Source organism: Cornus florida, unplaced genomic scaffold (genome assembly GCF_030987335.1).
Source record: "Cornus florida cultivar Cherokee Brave unplaced genomic scaffold, ASM3098733v1 CherokeeBrave_3.0.0_Hap2_Chr08, whole genome shotgun sequence".
In the NCBI taxonomy this organism is placed as follows: Eukaryota; Viridiplantae; Streptophyta; class Magnoliopsida; order Cornales; family Cornaceae; genus Cornus; species Cornus florida.
In genome coordinates, this window is record NW_026775578.1 from 20,810,484 (window position 1) to 20,829,313 (window position 18,830).

General features: G+C 30.2%; 1 protein-coding gene and 1 long non-coding RNA gene across 3 annotated transcripts; both read right to left on the bottom strand.

The window, feature by feature from the left end:
- Positions 1 to 7,089: 7,089 nt before the first annotated feature.
- LOC132268488 (germin-like protein subfamily 1 member 13) lies at positions 7,090 to 10,513 on the bottom strand. 2 transcript variants are annotated; one of them, XM_059769328.1, is made up of 3 exons: positions 10,490 to 10,513; positions 7,816 to 7,927; positions 7,090 to 7,649 (listed from the first exon to the last, which is right to left on the bottom strand). In XM_059769328.1, the coding sequence occupies exons 1-3, from the start codon at positions 10,511 to 10,513 to the stop codon at positions 7,090 to 7,092; spliced, it is 696 nt and encodes a 231-aa protein (XP_059625311.1). The 2 variants fall into 2 exon arrangements, with proteins under 2 accessions (XP_059625311.1, XP_059625312.1); XM_059769329.1 differs by lacking the exon at positions 10,490 to 10,513 and having other exon boundaries at positions 7,816 to 7,939.
- A 3,483-nt stretch (positions 10,514 to 13,996) lies between these two features.
- On the bottom strand, positions 13,997 to 17,277 carry LOC132270676 (uncharacterized). The gene is made up of 2 exons (XR_009469557.1): positions 16,830 to 17,277; positions 13,997 to 16,618 (listed from the first exon to the last, which is right to left on the bottom strand). It is a non-coding gene; the product is annotated as an uncharacterized LOC132270676 (long non-coding RNA).
- Between the last annotated feature and the right edge of the window lie 1,553 nt (positions 17,278 to 18,830).

The window sequence follows — 18,830 nt, forward strand, 5'->3', positions numbered from 1 at the left end:
TTTATTGAAAATAAAATACGTAATTTGTGATAGAGTTTTATTGAAATTATTTTCTTTTCTTTAAATATATCCTTGTCTGAGTAGATTTAATTTTATTAAGAAACTCATAATAGAAGCTAATTTGTAGTAGAGTTTTAGAATAAAAAATTTATTTTATATATCAATTAATAAATATCTTTTATATTAATAATTCTTGTCTAGTTAGATTTTCTTTTATTTAAAAATTCATAATAATAAATAGATAATAGGTTAATTTAAATTTTATTAGATAGATTTTATAGTTTTATATATACAGTTTTTTTTTTTTTATATAAAAACTCTTTTCATATCAATTAATAAATATTTTATATATAAATAAATAAATACTGAAACTCTTTGCACATTTAATAATAGTATAGATAAAAATCTTTTTATATCAATTAATAAATATTTTTTATATGCAAATAAATAAATACTGAAACTCTTTGGCAGAGAATTCTGGATTTCTAGAATTCTCAATTTCTGTACCCCTTCCTCCTTCCTCTCTGCCTCTATTTATGGGCTTTTTAGATTAATAAGATGATGACATGAGTCATCTCCTGATAATGACATAATTATAACTGGGCTGTGCCGGGCCGGTTATATTGTGATAATTATTCATAAAAAATAACTATTCTTTTTATATCAATTAATAAATATTTTTTATAAAAATAAATAAATACTGAAACACTGAAAGACGGAAACTCTTTACACATTTAATAATATAGTATAATATAGATATGTGTGTGTGTGTGTGTGTTTTGTGGGGTGGGGGGTTACATGCCCCATTTGTTTTTTAACTCTCTTCTTATACTAAAATGTCATCACCATTGATTAACAAAAGTTTGGCAAATGGTAGAATTTGGCTTTTTTCAATTTTGGACATGCCAAAATTACTTTCATATATATGTAACACAAGTCAAGTGCAACTTTTATCAAATTATTTACTCATAACAAACAGTCCCTGAAAGAAAATAATAATAATAGTCCTTGATTAGCATGCTTGGTTGCATGTGAAGAATGGATGGGACATCTTACCATAACACTCACTGTGAAAAAAAAAAAAAAAAAAAAAAAAAAAAAAAAAAAAAAAAAACCTTCATTACGCATGAATATTGATTTTGTAAGCCAAAAAAGTATGTTTGAAATGAATAAGAAATGCTATTCACAATAACGACTGACACGGATCGTGAAATCTGGTCTAAGTAATAATGTGAGTTTCACTAAGATTAGTTTTTCACGATTACCACGAAATCAAATAGCATAACATAGCATAATTAATATTTTCAATCTTAAATGATTAGGGGCACAACCAATTAGGTCAAATAACAAAGTAATTAAGGGTTAAAATACAAAAATAGAAAACATTGAAAATTTATATTGCCACTCTAAGAAAAACTTGAAACACTCTTTGTGAATATTTTTGTTTGAAGAATTCAAACTCTTATTGATATTATTTTTGGGTAAATTACAATAACACCTCTTAAAGTTTTGATCAATGTCACTCAGATACGAGTCAACAACTTTTTTAACAATAACACTCATGTGGTTTCAAATGTCATATTTTTCCCTGATTATTTAATTCAATTAATTTACAAAATGTCAGCCCCCGTTAATTGGCGGAACTACCCGCATCATTAAGCCTATTTCTCTACTCTAAACTCCAATTTATTTATTTTTTTTCTTTTCATTTTAGTACCTAGACGTTGACACTTGCTCTCTCTCTTCCCAATCTCTCTCATTCCCCTATTTCTTACTATATATGTATATTTCTATTTTTTTTTTGAGTAATTGCACCCCTCATCATTCTTCTCACCGGTGGAAGAGTTACTGGTGGCCAATAAAGGGAAACATAACTATCAATGGATGAGATGGCGGCTACGGCAAGTTAATTCACATAATTTATGGGGGAAAATGCACTGTATTGGTGTTGGATTTATGATTGAGATGAGTAAATGAAAGAAAGTGGGTGTGAGATGAGAGAAGATAATTGATGGGAATAGTGAGATACAAACAACCATCATTGTTTTTAATTTTTTTTCCTTTCTATTATGGTGGCCAGTGTCTGGGTTGGACATAGCTGTGGTTTTTTTTTTTTTCATGTTATGGTGGGTCTAGGCTGGCCATGGCTGTTTTTTTTCTTTTTTCTTTTTGTTTTTTCTACTCTAGTGGTGGTTGTTTTGGTGTGGTTGTGATGGTTATGGTGGTATCTAGGTTAGCAGAGTATTTCAAAATTTTATTTTTATTTATTTTTTATTGTGGTGGTGGTGGTGGTAGTTCTGGTAACGTCTAGGTGTGTTGGTAGTGTTATCTTAGTGTGGTGGTGATTCTGGTGGCATTTGGGATGTCATGGTTGTTTTTAATTTTTCTTTCTACTGTGGTGTTTGAGTGTGGTGGTGGTGGTTATGGTGGTATACAGTTATTTAGTTATTAAAAAATAATAATAATTTATTTTTTATTTTTTATTTTTATGCTGTGGTGATGGTTAAGGTGGTGGTATAAGTATTGTCATATATAAACTATATATACATGTATGGAAGAGATGAAGAGGTTAATTTGGTCTATTAAATTTAGTAGGAGGTTAAATATATAATTTCATAATTTAAATAGAATTGTTGACAAGTCAAATGATTAAAAGGTAATTTATATGGTTTTAAAAATCTGGAGGAGGTGCCAATGCACATTTTTAAAACTTTAGGGGTGTCAATATAAAAAAAGTTATTGACCATCTCGCTGAATGGCATTGACCGAGACTTCAGGGGGGTATCAGTACAATTTATCCTTATTTTTTTTCCCCAAGTATAAAATTGGTGTAATCCTATCTCTGCCCAAATAAACTCTGACCTGGATGAAAGTGGAATTCTATAACTAATTAAAAACTTTAATATAATTAAAAATATTAATCTTTGAATTTTCCATTGTTCTTTTTAGACTAACGAAGTCCCTAACTAAAAAGTTTTTCAACTTTTTACCTAAGATTTAACTGCATGCATATTCTTTACTGATATTGTGAACCCTTCAATTCCTTAAATATCCTTTTATAAATAGGAATATTGATTGTACAAAAAGCCAAAATAAATAAATAAATTGAAAAAATGAGTGTCATATATTCTCTTTTTAGCACTTACATTCTTTTCTTATTGGTATCAGTACTTGTAACACAGCGATTGTCACCTTTGTCAGGTTGCAGTGCAGAGAGATGATAAATGATGGAATTGAAAAAAAAAAAAAAAAAAACTGAGTTGATAATTGATGGACAAAAGCTTGCTTCTCCCTCCACCTATTCAGTGATTCAGTCAAAATTGCCAAAGATGTAGCGTTCAACTTTTACTCTGCATATTTATACTTAACTGTCTATGTTTATATATATACATATATATATGTATATATATATGGATTGTACATATATCTATTAACACTGCCAAATACCTCCAATGTATGTATACATATACACATATATGTGCCCTGTCTTGTGTCTGGTACTGGGTTCTGAACAGGATGCTTACCCTGCCTGAGTTAGTGCTGGAACTAGAATAGACTCCTCATATACATATACATATACATATACATACAAATAGTGCCAAGGCCACTGCGGTTGTGAAGCATGCCATCAGCCATCTCTGTGTCATTTTGTACAATGTGTACGTAGCTTTTCCTGGTTTAAAAATTGGTGTACACTCAATGGATCAATAATATTTACACAAAAATTTTACATTATTTTATAATTGATTTAGTATTAATTTTTGAGGTAAAATCATAAAACCCCTGTATTATTCCAAATAATCATTATCAGACAACTAGAGTACTAACAAAAGTGATACTTTACCCCCTTTTAGTGATGAATCTGTTAGTTAATTATGTTGTGAAATGACAAAATTGATTTTAATATTTTAATTTTAATTTAAAATTGATTCTTTATAACAGGTTGTACTAGCAATATCCTTCTTCCCTAATCAATTATCACAAACCCAATTTCTTCTTCCTCAACACTATCCAAAATTTTCACCCAAGAAAACCCTAGAAATTGTAGTTCAGAGCTCCTAAATCTCAGTCACACTCACAAACCCTAACATCTCGACCTTTCCTCTTCTCTTCACTAAGCACTGAAGACCTTTCCTCAGTCACAATCTCGATTTTACACTTAGAAACTTTAATTACCAATATAAGACGTATATAGAATGAGGGTATTGATAGTATTTTTCAATTTTAATTTTATTTGTCTTTTTTAAAATGTTAATTATAATGGGCATTTTTGTAAATGTACAATGACGGTGACCGAAAATGAGCTGGAAAGGACTGCCAGGGGGTCAAACTGCACATTTCTGATAGTTGTAGTACTGACTTGCTCGATTTTGTAATCCAATGGGGTAAAATGCTGATTTTTGATAGTTGAAGGGGTTTTATGCTTTTTGGGCTATATATTATATAAACCCAAACCCATTTTGCAATTTTTTATTTTTTAAAGGCAAATCAAACCCATTTTGCTTTCTATTTGTATAAGGAAGTGACGGGGGTGTACCACTTTTTGAGGGGCAAAAATGAAACTTGTCAATACACAATATCTTTTATTTTTTAAAATTAAAAATAAATACTATAATTTTAAGGTTTAAAATGTAAATTTATATTGATTCCTTGTGGTCAAACGGTCAATATAAATCTTTTTGTAATATTACTATAACTTCTATCTATATGCACAATATAAAAACCTCAAGGGTGATATGTGTAATTTGCCCTAAATTTTTTATATTAATGGCCACCAGGTGCCTTTAACCTTTTACTCTATTGAAAAATGATAGGTCTTCCGACCTTAATTACCGACTCTTCCTTCGAATATAACGTGGTTGGATTCCATTGGAACTCTTAAAAAAATTTCTGTAAACATCTTTTTCTAACCACGTTATATTCGGAAGAAGAGTCGGCAATTAAGATCGGAAGATCTATCACTTATCTTACTCTATCATGACTAACGACCGCAATATTAACACAGTAATAATTTTTTTTTTCCCCTCGCGTCTGCAAAAGTACTACCTAATCAATAATTTTTTATCTTGCATAGTAATAATTTGGGAGCCATATATAAACTTTATGATTTAAAAATTAAAAGAAGGGGGACTGTAATTCTAATTCGTGAAAGACCCATCCAAAGAAGAAGAAGAAATCACGTTTGATCCTCATCAAGTTTGTCTATTTCCACGGTTCCACCCCTTGAGTTAGGGTTTTAATTTGTCACAGTCAGGGCTTATATTCTCTACAATCTGCTATGTGAGGGCAAGACCATTGTAATCATACAGTTTTATTTATTTTTAAAAAATTATAATATCTTACTAATTTAATGGACCTTGTTCAGTTGATTGGAAAAATTCATAATATAAATTTTAGCAGTTATATTTTGATTGATTTTGTAGAGCCTTAGAAAAGAATTTAAAAAGTGAGTTTACTAATAAAAAAAGATCAAGTCCCCCCAACTTTTGAATTTCTTGTACATTATCTCAATATGTTATCATTATTTTTCTTTCTCTCTCCAGAGCAATGATCGACAAACTAAAAATACTAATGACCAAACCCATTGTAGTGTTGATGGAGATGTTGCATCTTCTGATGATATCAGTAAAAGGACCAAATTCATGACCCTCCTCAACTATTTGATGGAGGTTATTTAACTAACGAAAATTAGCTGAAAGGGAGCTGTTTGGATATGTAGTTTATCATATATTTTTTTTAGACAAAAATGTCCTTATACCTATTTTAATATACTCTCACATATATATCTACTCCATTATTATTCTTAGCCGCATATCTTCCACCATTGCAACAACACATACTCTTCCATCATTATAATATTATATATAATTTGTATCATAATATAATTATATATATAATATGTACCATTAAATATTATTTATACTATATTTCCATTTCCATCCAGCCTTCAAACCAATATAAATCTAGGTTTTTTTCTTGAAATTTCTCCACTATATATATATTTATTTATTTGAGAATTATATTGTACATTCATTTATTTGGTTTTTATTGATTTTCATTTTATATAGATTTATTAAAGGTACACTAAGAGAAATAATGCCTAATTTTTTTTCTTTTTTATATTAATATTTATGCATACATGTTTTCTTCTTCTTCTTTTTATTTTTTATTTTTTTACATATAAATTTCAATATCATTTTTTCTATAAAAAAAATAAAAAATTCCTTCCATGTGACTAATTTGAACTTGTCAACTAGTAAAATGTTAACACAAAAAAAAAAACAATAGGAGTGTTAATTTCTGTGAATGATGTTGTTTAGATTATTTAATAAATAAAATAACAAGAAGCAAAGTAGATTTTCAAATAGGCTTTAATGGATATTTAAATCAATTTATATTTCAGTTCTCTTTCAACTAACTTCCGTTAGTTAAATCACCCCCATAAATAGTTGATGGGGTTTTTTTTGGCAAAAAATAATAGAAAAGGGAGTTTAATGAAAAACACAGATAGAAAAAGGGGGTTTAATGTAGTTCACTCAAAAAAAATAAAAAAAAATAAAAATTCATAGAGAAGGTGTTACTTTAGTCTTTAGTAATATATGATCTATCAATCATGTTTTATAGGATGGATTTCAAAAGGTCAAAATAATGAGCGGTAGTTTCTTGAAGCCAATATTGAAAAGTTGAAATATTTATGGAGACAAGCATGCATCTCAGTATAAATACATGACATGAGTTTCTTTTAATAGAGTCAATTAGTTGTGTACTTCCGATCCAATTAAGGGGTAATCTTTGTTTTCCGAAAAAAAAAAAAAAAAAAACAAAACTAGTGATAGTCTTTGGCGTATATATATATATATATCTTCAATTCAATTATGAGCCTAGTTATAGTTAATAAATTATCTATATATTGTTCAGGTTAATATGCTCAAGGAATATGCTGAATGCGAGTGTTAAAACTGAAGCAATTGTATTATGTGAAAACTATTGTGTTATTATTATGTGAAAACCAAAAGTACATACCCAACCCATTTATTTTAGTGCAGAATATGATATCGGCTTATTTTACAAACCAATCATTATTTTGGTCTAATTGTTGTGAAACCAGAACTGGGATTGAAGTTGGTCAATAACCTTCTTGTCCACTTGGAAAGCCTTGGTGAGAACATCAACAGAAATGGGTGGGTTCGATCCAAAGACTGCGTTAGCAATGGTGATAACTCCCGGGTTTTGGCTGCTCAGGCCGGAAAAAGATACTGCATTAGTCTTTCCCACGTTGAATTGGAAATGAATGAGACCAATTGGGAACACAAAAACATCTCCAGGATTCAGGACCTTGGTGAAGAGACGATTTTTTTCACCATTAATATTGGAGGTCACAAACCCTACATACAGAGTGCCCTCAACCACAACCAGTACTTCAGTTGCGCGTGGGTGCGTGTGGGGTGCGACCACGCCCTTGGGTGCAAAGTCAATGCGCGCTAAGGATACACCAAGAGTGTTGAGTCCTGGTAGCATATCAACAGTCACGGCTGTCACATTTGACCCAAATGGATTGTTTGTGTTTCCAGGAATATTAAGCCCTGGTAAGAAGAAATCTTCGGCTTTGGCAAGCTTTGGGTCCTTGCAGAATTTCCCATTCACAAACAGTGCACCCAAAACAATAGCAGCCGTTACATTAATTGAGCTCCAACATGCAATGAAATATATGGACTATATGCATGCATGAGAAAGCAAAAAATAAGACTAGGGGATGCATATAAATACATACATATACATATACATATATATATATATATATATATATATATATATCAGCGGACTTCATATCATCAATAGCAACACAGAAGTCCTGGAGAGGGCTTGGGTCAAATGCATATGAAAGTGAGAATTGAAGGGCCAAGATGGCTACAAGGAAGTGAATGGCGGCCATCTTAATTTGGAGTGAATAATATATATATATATATATATATATATATATATATATATTGTTTGTAGGATTGGTAATTGGGTGAGAGAGGTGAGAAATGTAGCATGGCAAAGGTGGTATTTATAGATAAGATTAGGAGGACTTGTCTTTGAGTGAGTACTACTAGTTCATATTTTTTAATTTCATGGTGGAGTAATTCTCCAACTACTACGTATGTCATCCCCACACCACTGACTCTTTTAAATATATTGAGTCGGTCATTTTTTTCATATCACACTTTCCACCTTGCTGTTTCTCCTTCTTCTAGATTCATGTTCATTTTAACCCCTGAGGAGGTAAATGAGAGTGTTGGATGGAGCTAAACCATGCCTCAAAATTCCAAGCCATTTACCTTTTCAATAATTACTATCATTATGTTTGAAGTTATAATTTTAACAAATCAGTAAAAAAAATTCAGAGAGGATAGAGAAAGAATAATATCAGCTATGAAAAAAAAAACAAAACAACATGTATTGATGGTTACTTTAGGCATTATGAAAGTGTCACTTAAGTTGCTCCTTTCACTCGATTTTAACACTTTTGATAGAAAAACAAAGCAGAAAATAAGAATCACTATCCCTCTCCTTTTTTTTCTTTTCATTTCAATTCCATCAATCCAAAACAAAGCCTAACAGTTAGATAAGATAAAAGTACCTTCAAAGAAAAAGAAAAAAAAAAAGAAAAAGAAAAGATAGACATAAATTTTTTTATTAAAGGTATATTTTTTGTTTAAGTATATTTTTGTCTAATTAGATTTTATTTTATTCAAAAACTCGTAATAAATAGATAATGTGATAGAGTTTTATAGAAAATAAAACAGTTAATTTGTAATAGATTTTATATAAATTTTTTTATTTTCTTTACATATATTCTTGTTTAATTATATTTTCTTTTATTAAAAAAATTCATAATAAATAGATAAATAGGTAGTATGTGTTAGAGTTTTATAGAAAATCTTTTAAAAACTCTTTTTATATGAATTAATAAATATTTTTATATATTAATAATTCTTGTCTAATTAGATTACCTTTTATTAAAAAAGCTCATAATAAAAGGTAATTTGTGGTAGAGTTTTAGAAAAATTATTTTACTTTTTATATCAATTAAAAAATATTTTTTACATTAATGATTATTGTCTAATTAGATTTTCTTTTATTAAAAAACACATAATAAATAAATAAATAGGTAATTTGTGTTACAGTTTAATAAAAACACATTTAAAAACTCTTTTTATATCAATTATAAAATGTTTTTTTATATTAATAATTCTTGTTTAATTAGAGATCCTTTTATTAAAAAAAAACTCACAATAAATAGATAAATATGTAATTTGTGTTACAGTTTTATAAAAACTCTTTTAAAACCACTTTTCATATCAATTAATAAATAATTTTTTATTAATAATACTTGTCTAATTAGATTTCCTTTTATTAAAAAACTCATAATAAATAGATAAATAGGTAATTTGTGTTATAATTTTATAGAAACTCATTAAATATATCTTTGTCTAATGTGATAGGGTTTTATTGAAAATAAAATAGGTAATTTATGATACAATTTTATAGAAATTATTTTACTTTCTTTAAATATATCCTTATCAAATTAGATTTAATTTTATTAATAAACTCATAATAAAAGCTAATTTGTGGTAGAGTTTTAGAAAAATTATTTTATTATATATATCAATGAATAAATATTTTTTATATTTTTGTCTAATTAGATTTTCTTTTATTAAAAAATTCATAAAAATAAATAGATAAATAGGTTAATTTGAATTTTATTAGGTAGATTTTAGAGTTTTATAGAGGTTTTTTTTTTATAAAAACTCTTTTCTGATCAATTAATAAATATTTTTATATAAATAAATAAATACTAAAACTTTTTAAATATTTAATAATAGTATAGATATTTTACTCTGAAATACTGGGTCTTTGCCCCTTTGAGTTTCTTTCTGAAATTCTGAATTTCTAGAATTCTCAATTTCTGAACCCCTTCCTACATGCCTCTATTTATAGGCTTCTTCGATTAATAGAATGATGACATGTGGCCTCTCCTGATAATAATATAATCATAACTGGGTCGGGCCGGTTATATTGTGATAATTATCCATAAAAAATAACTATTCTTTTTATATCAATTAATAAATATTTTATTGTGATTGATTTTATATGATAATTTTTAGAGTTTTATAAAAACTATTTTTATAAAAACATTTTTATATCAATTAATAAATATTTTATAATAAATAGTTTAATAGAAACTCTTTTATTAAAAAAACTCATAAATAGATAAATAAGTAATTTGTGTTACAATTTTATAAAAACAATTTAAATATATTTTTGTCTAGTGTGATAGAGTTTATTAAAAATAAAATAGGTAATTTGTGATAGAATTTTATAGAAATTATTTTATTTTCTTTAAATATATCATTGTCTAATTAGATTTAATTTTATTAAGAAACTCATAATAAAGCTAATTTGTGGTAGAGTTTTAGAAAAATTATTTTATTTTATATATCAATAAATAAATATTTTTTATACTCATAATTTTTGTCCAATTAGATTTTTTTTATTTAAAAATTCATAACAATAAATACTCTTTTTATATCAATTAATAAATATTTTTTATATCAATAATTTATGTCTAATTAGATTTCCTTTTATTAAAAAACTCATAATAAAAAGATAAACAGGTAATTTGTGTTAGAGTTTTATAGAAATTCTTTTAATATCAATTAATAAATAATTTTTTATATTAATAATAATTGTCTAATTAGATTTCCTTTTATTAAAAAAATTCATAATAAATAGATAAATAGGTAACTTGTATTAGAGTTTTATAGAAACTCTTTAAATATATCTTTGTATAGTGTGATAGAGTTTTATTGAAAATAAAATAGGTAATTTGTGATAGAATTTTATAGAAATTATTTTATTTTCTTTAAATCTATCCTTGTCTAATTAAATTTAATTTTATCAAGAAACTCATAATAAAAGCTAATTTGTGGTAGAGTTTTAAAAAAATTATTTTATTTTATATATCAATTAATAAATATTTTTTATATTATTAATTCTTTTCTAGTTAGATTTTTTTATTAAAAAATTCATAATAATAAATAGATAATAGGTTAATTTAAATTTTATTAGGTAGATTTTACAGTTTTATAGAGTTTTTTTTTATTATAAAAACTCTTTTCATATCAATTAATAAATATTTTTTATATAAATAAATAAATACTGAAACTCTTTGCACATTTAATAATAGCATAAATAAAAACTATTTTTATATCAATTAATAAATATTTTTTTATGTAAATAACTAAATACTTAAACTCTTTGGCAGATAATTCTAGATTTCTAGAATTCTCAATTTCTGTACCCCTTCCTCCTTCCTCCTTCCTCTATGCCTTTATTTATAGGCTTTTTGGATTAATAGAATGATGACATGTGTCCTCTCCTAATAATGACATAATCATAGCTGGGCTTGGCCGGACCGGTTATATTGTGATAATTATTCATAAAATATAACTATTCTTTTTATATCAATTAATAAATATTTTATTGTGATTGATTTTATTAGGTAATTTTTAGAGTTTTAAGGAAACTATTTTTATATCAATTAATAAATATTTTTATAAAAATAAATAAATACTGAAACTATTTGCACATTTAATAATAGTATAGGTGTTTGGGGGGCGAACTTTTATCAAAGTTATTTACTGATAACAAATAGTCCCTGAAAATAAATAAATAAAAAATAATAATAGTCCCTGATTAGCATGCTTGGTTGCATGTAAATAATGGATGCAACATCTAACCATAACACTCACTGTATATTAAGTAAAAAAAAAAACCTTCATTACGCGTGAATATTTATTTTGTAAGCCAAAAAAGTATGTTTGAAATGAATAAGAAATGTTATTCATAATAACGACTGACACGATCGTGAAATCTGGTCTAAGTAATAATTTGAGTTTCACTAAGATTAGTTTTTCACGATTACGACAAAATCAAAGAGCATAACATAGCATAATTAATATTTTCAACCTCAAATGATAGGGGGCAGAACCAGTTAGGTCAAATAACAAAGTAACTAATTAAGGGTTAAAATACAAAAATAGGAAACATTGAAAATTTATATTGCCACTCCAAGAAAAACCTGAAACACTCCTTGTGAATATTTTTGTTTGAAGAAGTCAAACTCTTATTGGTATTATTTTTTAGGTAAATTACAATAACACCCCTTGAACTTTTAGTTAATGTCACTCAAATACAAGTCAACGGCTTTTTTAACAATGGCACCCATGTAGTTTCAAATGTCATATTTGTCCCTGATTATTTAATTCAATTAATTTACAAAATGTCAGCCCCTATTAATTGACGAATCATTAGACCAGAATCATTAGACCTATTTCTCTACCCTAAACTCCATTTTTTTTTTTTTTAGCACCTAGCCGCCGACACTTCCTCTCTCTCTTCCCAATCTCTCTCATTCCTTTCTTTCTTACAATAAATATGTATATATATATATATATAGGGTAATTGCACCCCTCATCATTCTTCTCGCCAGTGGAGGAGTTACCTGTGGCCGATAGAGGGATACATAACTGGCAATGGATGAGATGGCGGCTAGGGCAAGTTAATTCACATAATTTAGGGGGAAAAGAAAAATGCACTATGTTAGTGTTAGATTTGTGATTGAGATGAGTAAAAGAAAGAAAGTGGGTCTGAGATAAGAGAAGAGAATTGATGGGAATGGTTAGATAAAAACAGCCATCGTTGTTTTTAATTTTTTTTCCTTTCTATTGTGGTGGCCGGTGTCTGGGTTGGACATGGTTGTGTTTTTTTTTTTTTTTTTAAGTTATGGTGGGTCTAGGCTAGCCATGGCTGTTTTTTCTTTTTTCTTTTTTTCTTTTTTCTACTCTAATGTTGGTTGTTTTGGTGTGGTTGTGATGGTTATGGTGGTGTTTAGATTAGCAGAGTGTTTCAAAATTTTATTTTTATTTATTTTTTATTGTGGTGGTGGTGGTGGTGGTGGTTCTGGTAACGTCTGGGTGTGTTAGTAGTATTGTCTTGGTGTGGTGGTGATTATGGCGGCATTTGGGATGTCAACATGGTTGTTTTCAAAATTTTTTTTTCTATTGTGGTGTTTGGGTGTTGTGGTGGTGGTTATGGTGGTATACAATTATCTGGCTATTCAAATAAATAATTATTTTTTTATTTTTTTATTTTTATGTTGTAGTGATGGTTAAGGTGGTGGTATAAGTATTGTTTTATATAAACTATATCTACATGTATGGAAGAGATGAAGAGGTTAGTTTGGTCTATTAAATTTACTAGGATGTTAAATTTATAATTTCATAATTTAAATGGAATTATTGACAAGTCAAACAGTTAAAAGGTAATTTTATATGATTTTAAAGATCTGGAGGAGGTGCCAATGCACATTTTTGAAACCTCACGGGTGTCAATATAAAAAAAAAGTTATTGACCATCCCGTTGAACAGCGTTGACCGAAACTTCAGTAGTATCAGTACAATTTATTCTTTTTTTTTTTCCCCCATGTATAAAATTGGTATAATCCTATCTTTACCCAAATAAACTCTGACCCGGATGAAAGTGGAATTCTACAACTAATTAAAAACTTTAATATAATTAAAAATATTAATCCTTGAATTTTTCATTGTTCCTTTTAGACTAGTGAAGTCCCTAACTAAAAAGTTTTTCAACTTTTTACATGAGATTTAACTGCATGCGTATTCTTTATTGATATAACTTTGTGAACCCTTCAATTCCTTAAATATCCTTTTATAAATGGTACAAACTGGTAGGAGTAGTATTTTAGAAAAGATGAGTTAGCTAAGACTATTGATTGTACAAAAGGCCAAAATAAATAAATAAATTGAAAAAATGAGTGTCATATAGTCTATTTTTAGCACTTACATTCTCTTCTTTATTGGTGTCAGTACTTGTAACACAGAGATTGTCACCTTTGTCTGGTTGCAGTGCAGAGAGATGATAAATGATGAAAAAAAAAAAAAACTGATTTGTTAATTGATGGACAAAAGCTTACTTCTCCCTCCACCTATTTAGTGATTCAGTCAAAATTGCCAGAGATGTAGCGTTCAACTTTTACTCAGCAGTGATACAATGCCAAATGATACCAACCTCAGATGCAAGGAAAGATAACTCCTCTCATCCTACATCAGTCTCAGAATCAATGAAGAGTAGACATACAGGCAAAAGTCGAGGATCCAATGGCTAAAGGATGGAGACTAGAACACTGCTTATTTCTACAAATCAATTGCATCTTGATGCAACAGGAACAAAATGACAGTTATCAAAGATACCAATGGTTCTTTACTGGAAACTGAAGCTGATATAAATTAGGAACTGATTGCTCATTTTCATACTGCCTTAGGGATGAATCACCATCCCTACCCAGGTATTGAATCACTTATACCTTTCATACAAGCTTCTGTCCCACCACATTTTTTCACATCATTGTGCTCCATTCCATCTAATGAAGAGATCCAAAACTGTATGCATTCACTAAGCAGTGATAAATCTCCTGGTCCTGATGGCTACAATGCTTTCTTTTTTAAGAAAGCATGGCGAATTATAGGCAGGGATGTCACCAAGGCAATCAGAGACTTCTTTGTCAATGGTAAACTTCTCAAACAAATCAACTCCACATACATTGCACTTATGCCAAAATCATCCAATCCCTCAACTCCCAATGACTTTAGACCAATATCTTATTGTAATACCATTTACAAATGTATATCCAAACTCTTAGCCAACAAGATTAAACCAATCTTACCCCACATCATTGGTCCTGCACAATATGCTTTTATTCAAGGCAGGCAAATTGATGATAACATCCTTCTTGCCCAAGAGCTACTCAATGGTTACCATAAGCAAACCAACTCTCCTAAATGTGCACTCAATATTGATTTAAGGAAAGCTTTTGATACTGTCTCTTGGGAATTCCTACTGGACTCTCTCAAACTTTTTGGATTTCCTCTTACATTCTTGCAATAGATTCATATTTGTGTATCAACACCATCCTTTTTTATTTCCATCAATGGGGAACTCAATGGCCACTTCAAGAGTATCAAAGGACTGAGACAAGGAGACCCCCTCTCACCATTCCTTTTTGTCATAGTCATGCAAGTCTTTTCCCTCATTGTCATGCAAGTTTTTTCCCTCATTGTCACTAAAATCACCAAAGAAATACCATTCAAGCACCATTGGAGATGCAAAAAGCTAAACCTTACCCACCTAATCTTTGCAGATGATCTCATGCTTTTTTCTCATGGAAGTATCCAATCTCTTCAAACCATCAAGCACTGCCTAGAAACATTCTCTTCTATCTCTGGTTTACAAATTAACCATGGGAAAAGCAACGTTTTCCTTACTGGCATTCCTGTTAATTTAGAGGCTCACATCCTTGATCTCTTTGGTTTCCAAAAGGGTGATCTGCCAATAAAATACCTTGGTGTTCCTCTTATAACTACCATGCTGAAGGCTACTGATTACAGGGTTTTTATTAACAAAATAACCTCAAGAATCAGCCACTGGACAAGCAAAAACCTTTCTTCTGCAGGTAAATTCAACTGATCAAGGCTGTGCTTTTTTCAACACAGATGTATTGGAGTTCGAAATTTGTTCTTCCAATGAGCATCATTCATGAATTAGAGGGCATTTTCAGATCCTTCTTATGGACTGGCCCAGCTCTTAAAAAGATTGGTGGGAAAGTTATTTGAGAGAAATGTTGTCTTCCTAAGAGGTTAGGGGGTCTTGGGCTGCCTAACCTAGCTTCTTGGAATGAAATTGCCATCATGAAACACTTTTGGAGAATTAACAGTTCAAAAGAAATGCTATAGGTATAATGAATTGAAACCTACTTACTTAAAGGAAGAAGTATTTGGGAGGTGAAGATACCTGGGCAATGTTCTTAGAGTTGGAGGAAGATTTTGAGCCTCAGGGAGAAAATCAAGCCTCTTATCAATTTGAAAATTGGAGATGGAAGAAACAAATTTTTGTTTTGATAATTGGTGCCTTCTTGAGCCCCTTCACCTCCTTGTCTCCCCATAACAAATTAATGAGTCAGGGTATGACAGTAAGACAAAGCTTTGCTCATTCATCACAGCCTCCACATAGTCTTTCCCAAGTGCTATAACTTATTTACTTCCCCAATTGCAGTGTTTTTCCACTCTTCTATCCCCCAACCATCATAGGAAAGACAAGTTCATTTGCGGTCCATCCCCCACAGGCAACTTCTTAATTGCTTCAACTCTGAAACACCAATTCCACCAAATTCCCTCCCTACCTTGGGCAAATTTGATATGGTCCAATGCCTCTATTCCAATGCATAACTTCACTCTTTGGGTAGCAATTCAAAACAAACTCCCAACACTAAATAGGAGATGTATCACGCCCCGGATTTTCTAATAAAATCCCAGATTTATATGAGTCCAAATCCATCAAAATACACCTAGGATCATAAAAAAATGCTCTCTTTTTATACAAAGTCAATTTCCTTAAATATATACAAAATTCTCCAATTAAATAAAATAAATCCTCCACGCCAACTCTTCAGCCTAAGCCCAAATCTACGATCCTCGTCCATCTTCAGTACCTGAAACTGGAGGGTGGTGAGACAAAAAATCCCAGTAAGAAAAACCATAACAAGAATTTCATGGAGGTTTAATAAAACAGCTTCACAAAATATACATAGTCATATGAGTATATAAGCAAAATACATATGCATTTAATTAAAATATTTAATCAAAACATTTAATCAAAACCATTAAAGCAAAACCACTCCAAGCCATTCAAGGAATAGAAAACCCTACACTGAAAAAGAATAATTCTCCACTGAATCATTAAATCTTCAAGCTCTGACCTACTCTGCAACTCTCGGCTCCTCTGTCTTTCCTCAAACTCTCTGTCTGACTTCACTCTATTTTTCTCTCTCAAACTCACTGTCTTTCTTCAAAACTCGCTCTCTGTTTCTCTCTCTTTCTCTATCTCGGCTCTCCCTTCTACCTTCTCTAATTTTTCTCTTTTGCTTTCCGCATGCAAACCCAAACTCATATATCTTATTTAAAGGCCATTCCACCAACAAACCCACGTGGAGCTCACTGCTCACATTATCTTTACAATTCTTTTCATCTCATTTCCCCTCCATCAAACAATCACGTGAAGGAACCAAATTCAAAGAACATTTTGCCCAAAAATCCAAGTGGGTCCCACCCACATTATTACAATTTCACTCTCTTGTCTCTTCGGCCAACCTGCTGCCCTATTTCTTTATCACTTTCTCAACTTCACCCATCAGCATAATATATATATATATATATATATACACACACACACAATGTCCAATGGGACCCGCACCAAAATTATTACAGCCTTTCTTTTCTTTCATCAGATCAGCCCACGTGAATAAACCTAATTCACTGCATAAATGGCATCAAGTGGCGGACCCCACAAGAACTCATTATCATTCCTTTATCCCATTTTTCTTCACTCTCTCGGCTGCCAACTGGTTCCCCACCAACATTATATAAATATACATATATATATAATATGTAACAAAAACATTAATTCAATCCATTAAATATCTCTTTAGTAGACCCCACCAAAAATCACATCCATTTTTATTTTTCTTTTCAGACAAAACATAGATATAAAAATAACTACTTTTTAAAAAAAAAATAATAATAACAAGAATAATAATATAAATTAAAATATAAAAATCCACGTTATCACAAGCTCCACCACTTAAAAAGAATTTCGTCCCCAAAATTCAGATCCAACAGTCCACGTATACTCGAAAACACCAATAACCACCAAAACCAAACCACAAATCCCTACCCCAGGCGATGTGAAATACAGTGATATGTAAGACGTTGTGGTAGCTGACAGTGCTAGTCACCCGACCACATACTCCGTAACCGTTGTGGTAGCTAGTCGATGCGTCACCCGCCCACTCACTAAAAAAATAACAAAAAATTTGGGCTACCTACCCAACCACACAAACCAACCATCCCAGTAGCTGCCAGTGACCGCCATCCGCCCACACACACCCGGCTACGAGTGGTAGCTAACCAGTACTACACACTCGACCACTCACACCTGTCTACATCATCACTACACTCACACTTCCAACTGGGTACAAGCTCTGATACCATTTTGTCATGCCCCGGATTTTCTAATAAAATCCTCGATTTATATGAGTCCAAATATATCAAAATACACTCAGGATCATAAAAAAAATACTCTCTTTTTATACAAAGTCAATTTCCTCAAATATGTACAAAATTCTCCAATTAAATAAAATAAATCCTCCACGCCAACTCTTCAGCCTAAGCCCGAATCTACGATCCCCGTCCATCTTCGGTACTTGAAACTGGAGGATGGTGAGACAAAAAGTCCCAGTAGGAAAAACCATAACAAGGATTTCATAAAGGTTTAATAAAACAGTTTCACAAAATATACATAGTCATGTGAGTATATAAGCAAAATACATATGAATTTAATTAAAACATTTAATCAAAACCATTAAAGCAAAACCACTCCAAGTCATTCAAGGTATAGAAAACCCTACACTGAAAAAGAATCAGTTTCCACTTAATCATCAAATCTTCAAGCTCCGACCTCCTCTTCAACTCTCGGCTCCTCTGTCTTTCCTCAAACTCTCTGTCTGACTTCACTCTAATTTTCTCTCTCAAACTCACTCTGTCTTTCTTCAAAACTCGTTCTCTGTTTCTCTCTCTCTCTCTGTCTCGGCTCTCTCTTCTAACTAATTTAATATTTATATTATGTGAGTGTTAGTAGCTACCAAAGTGGCC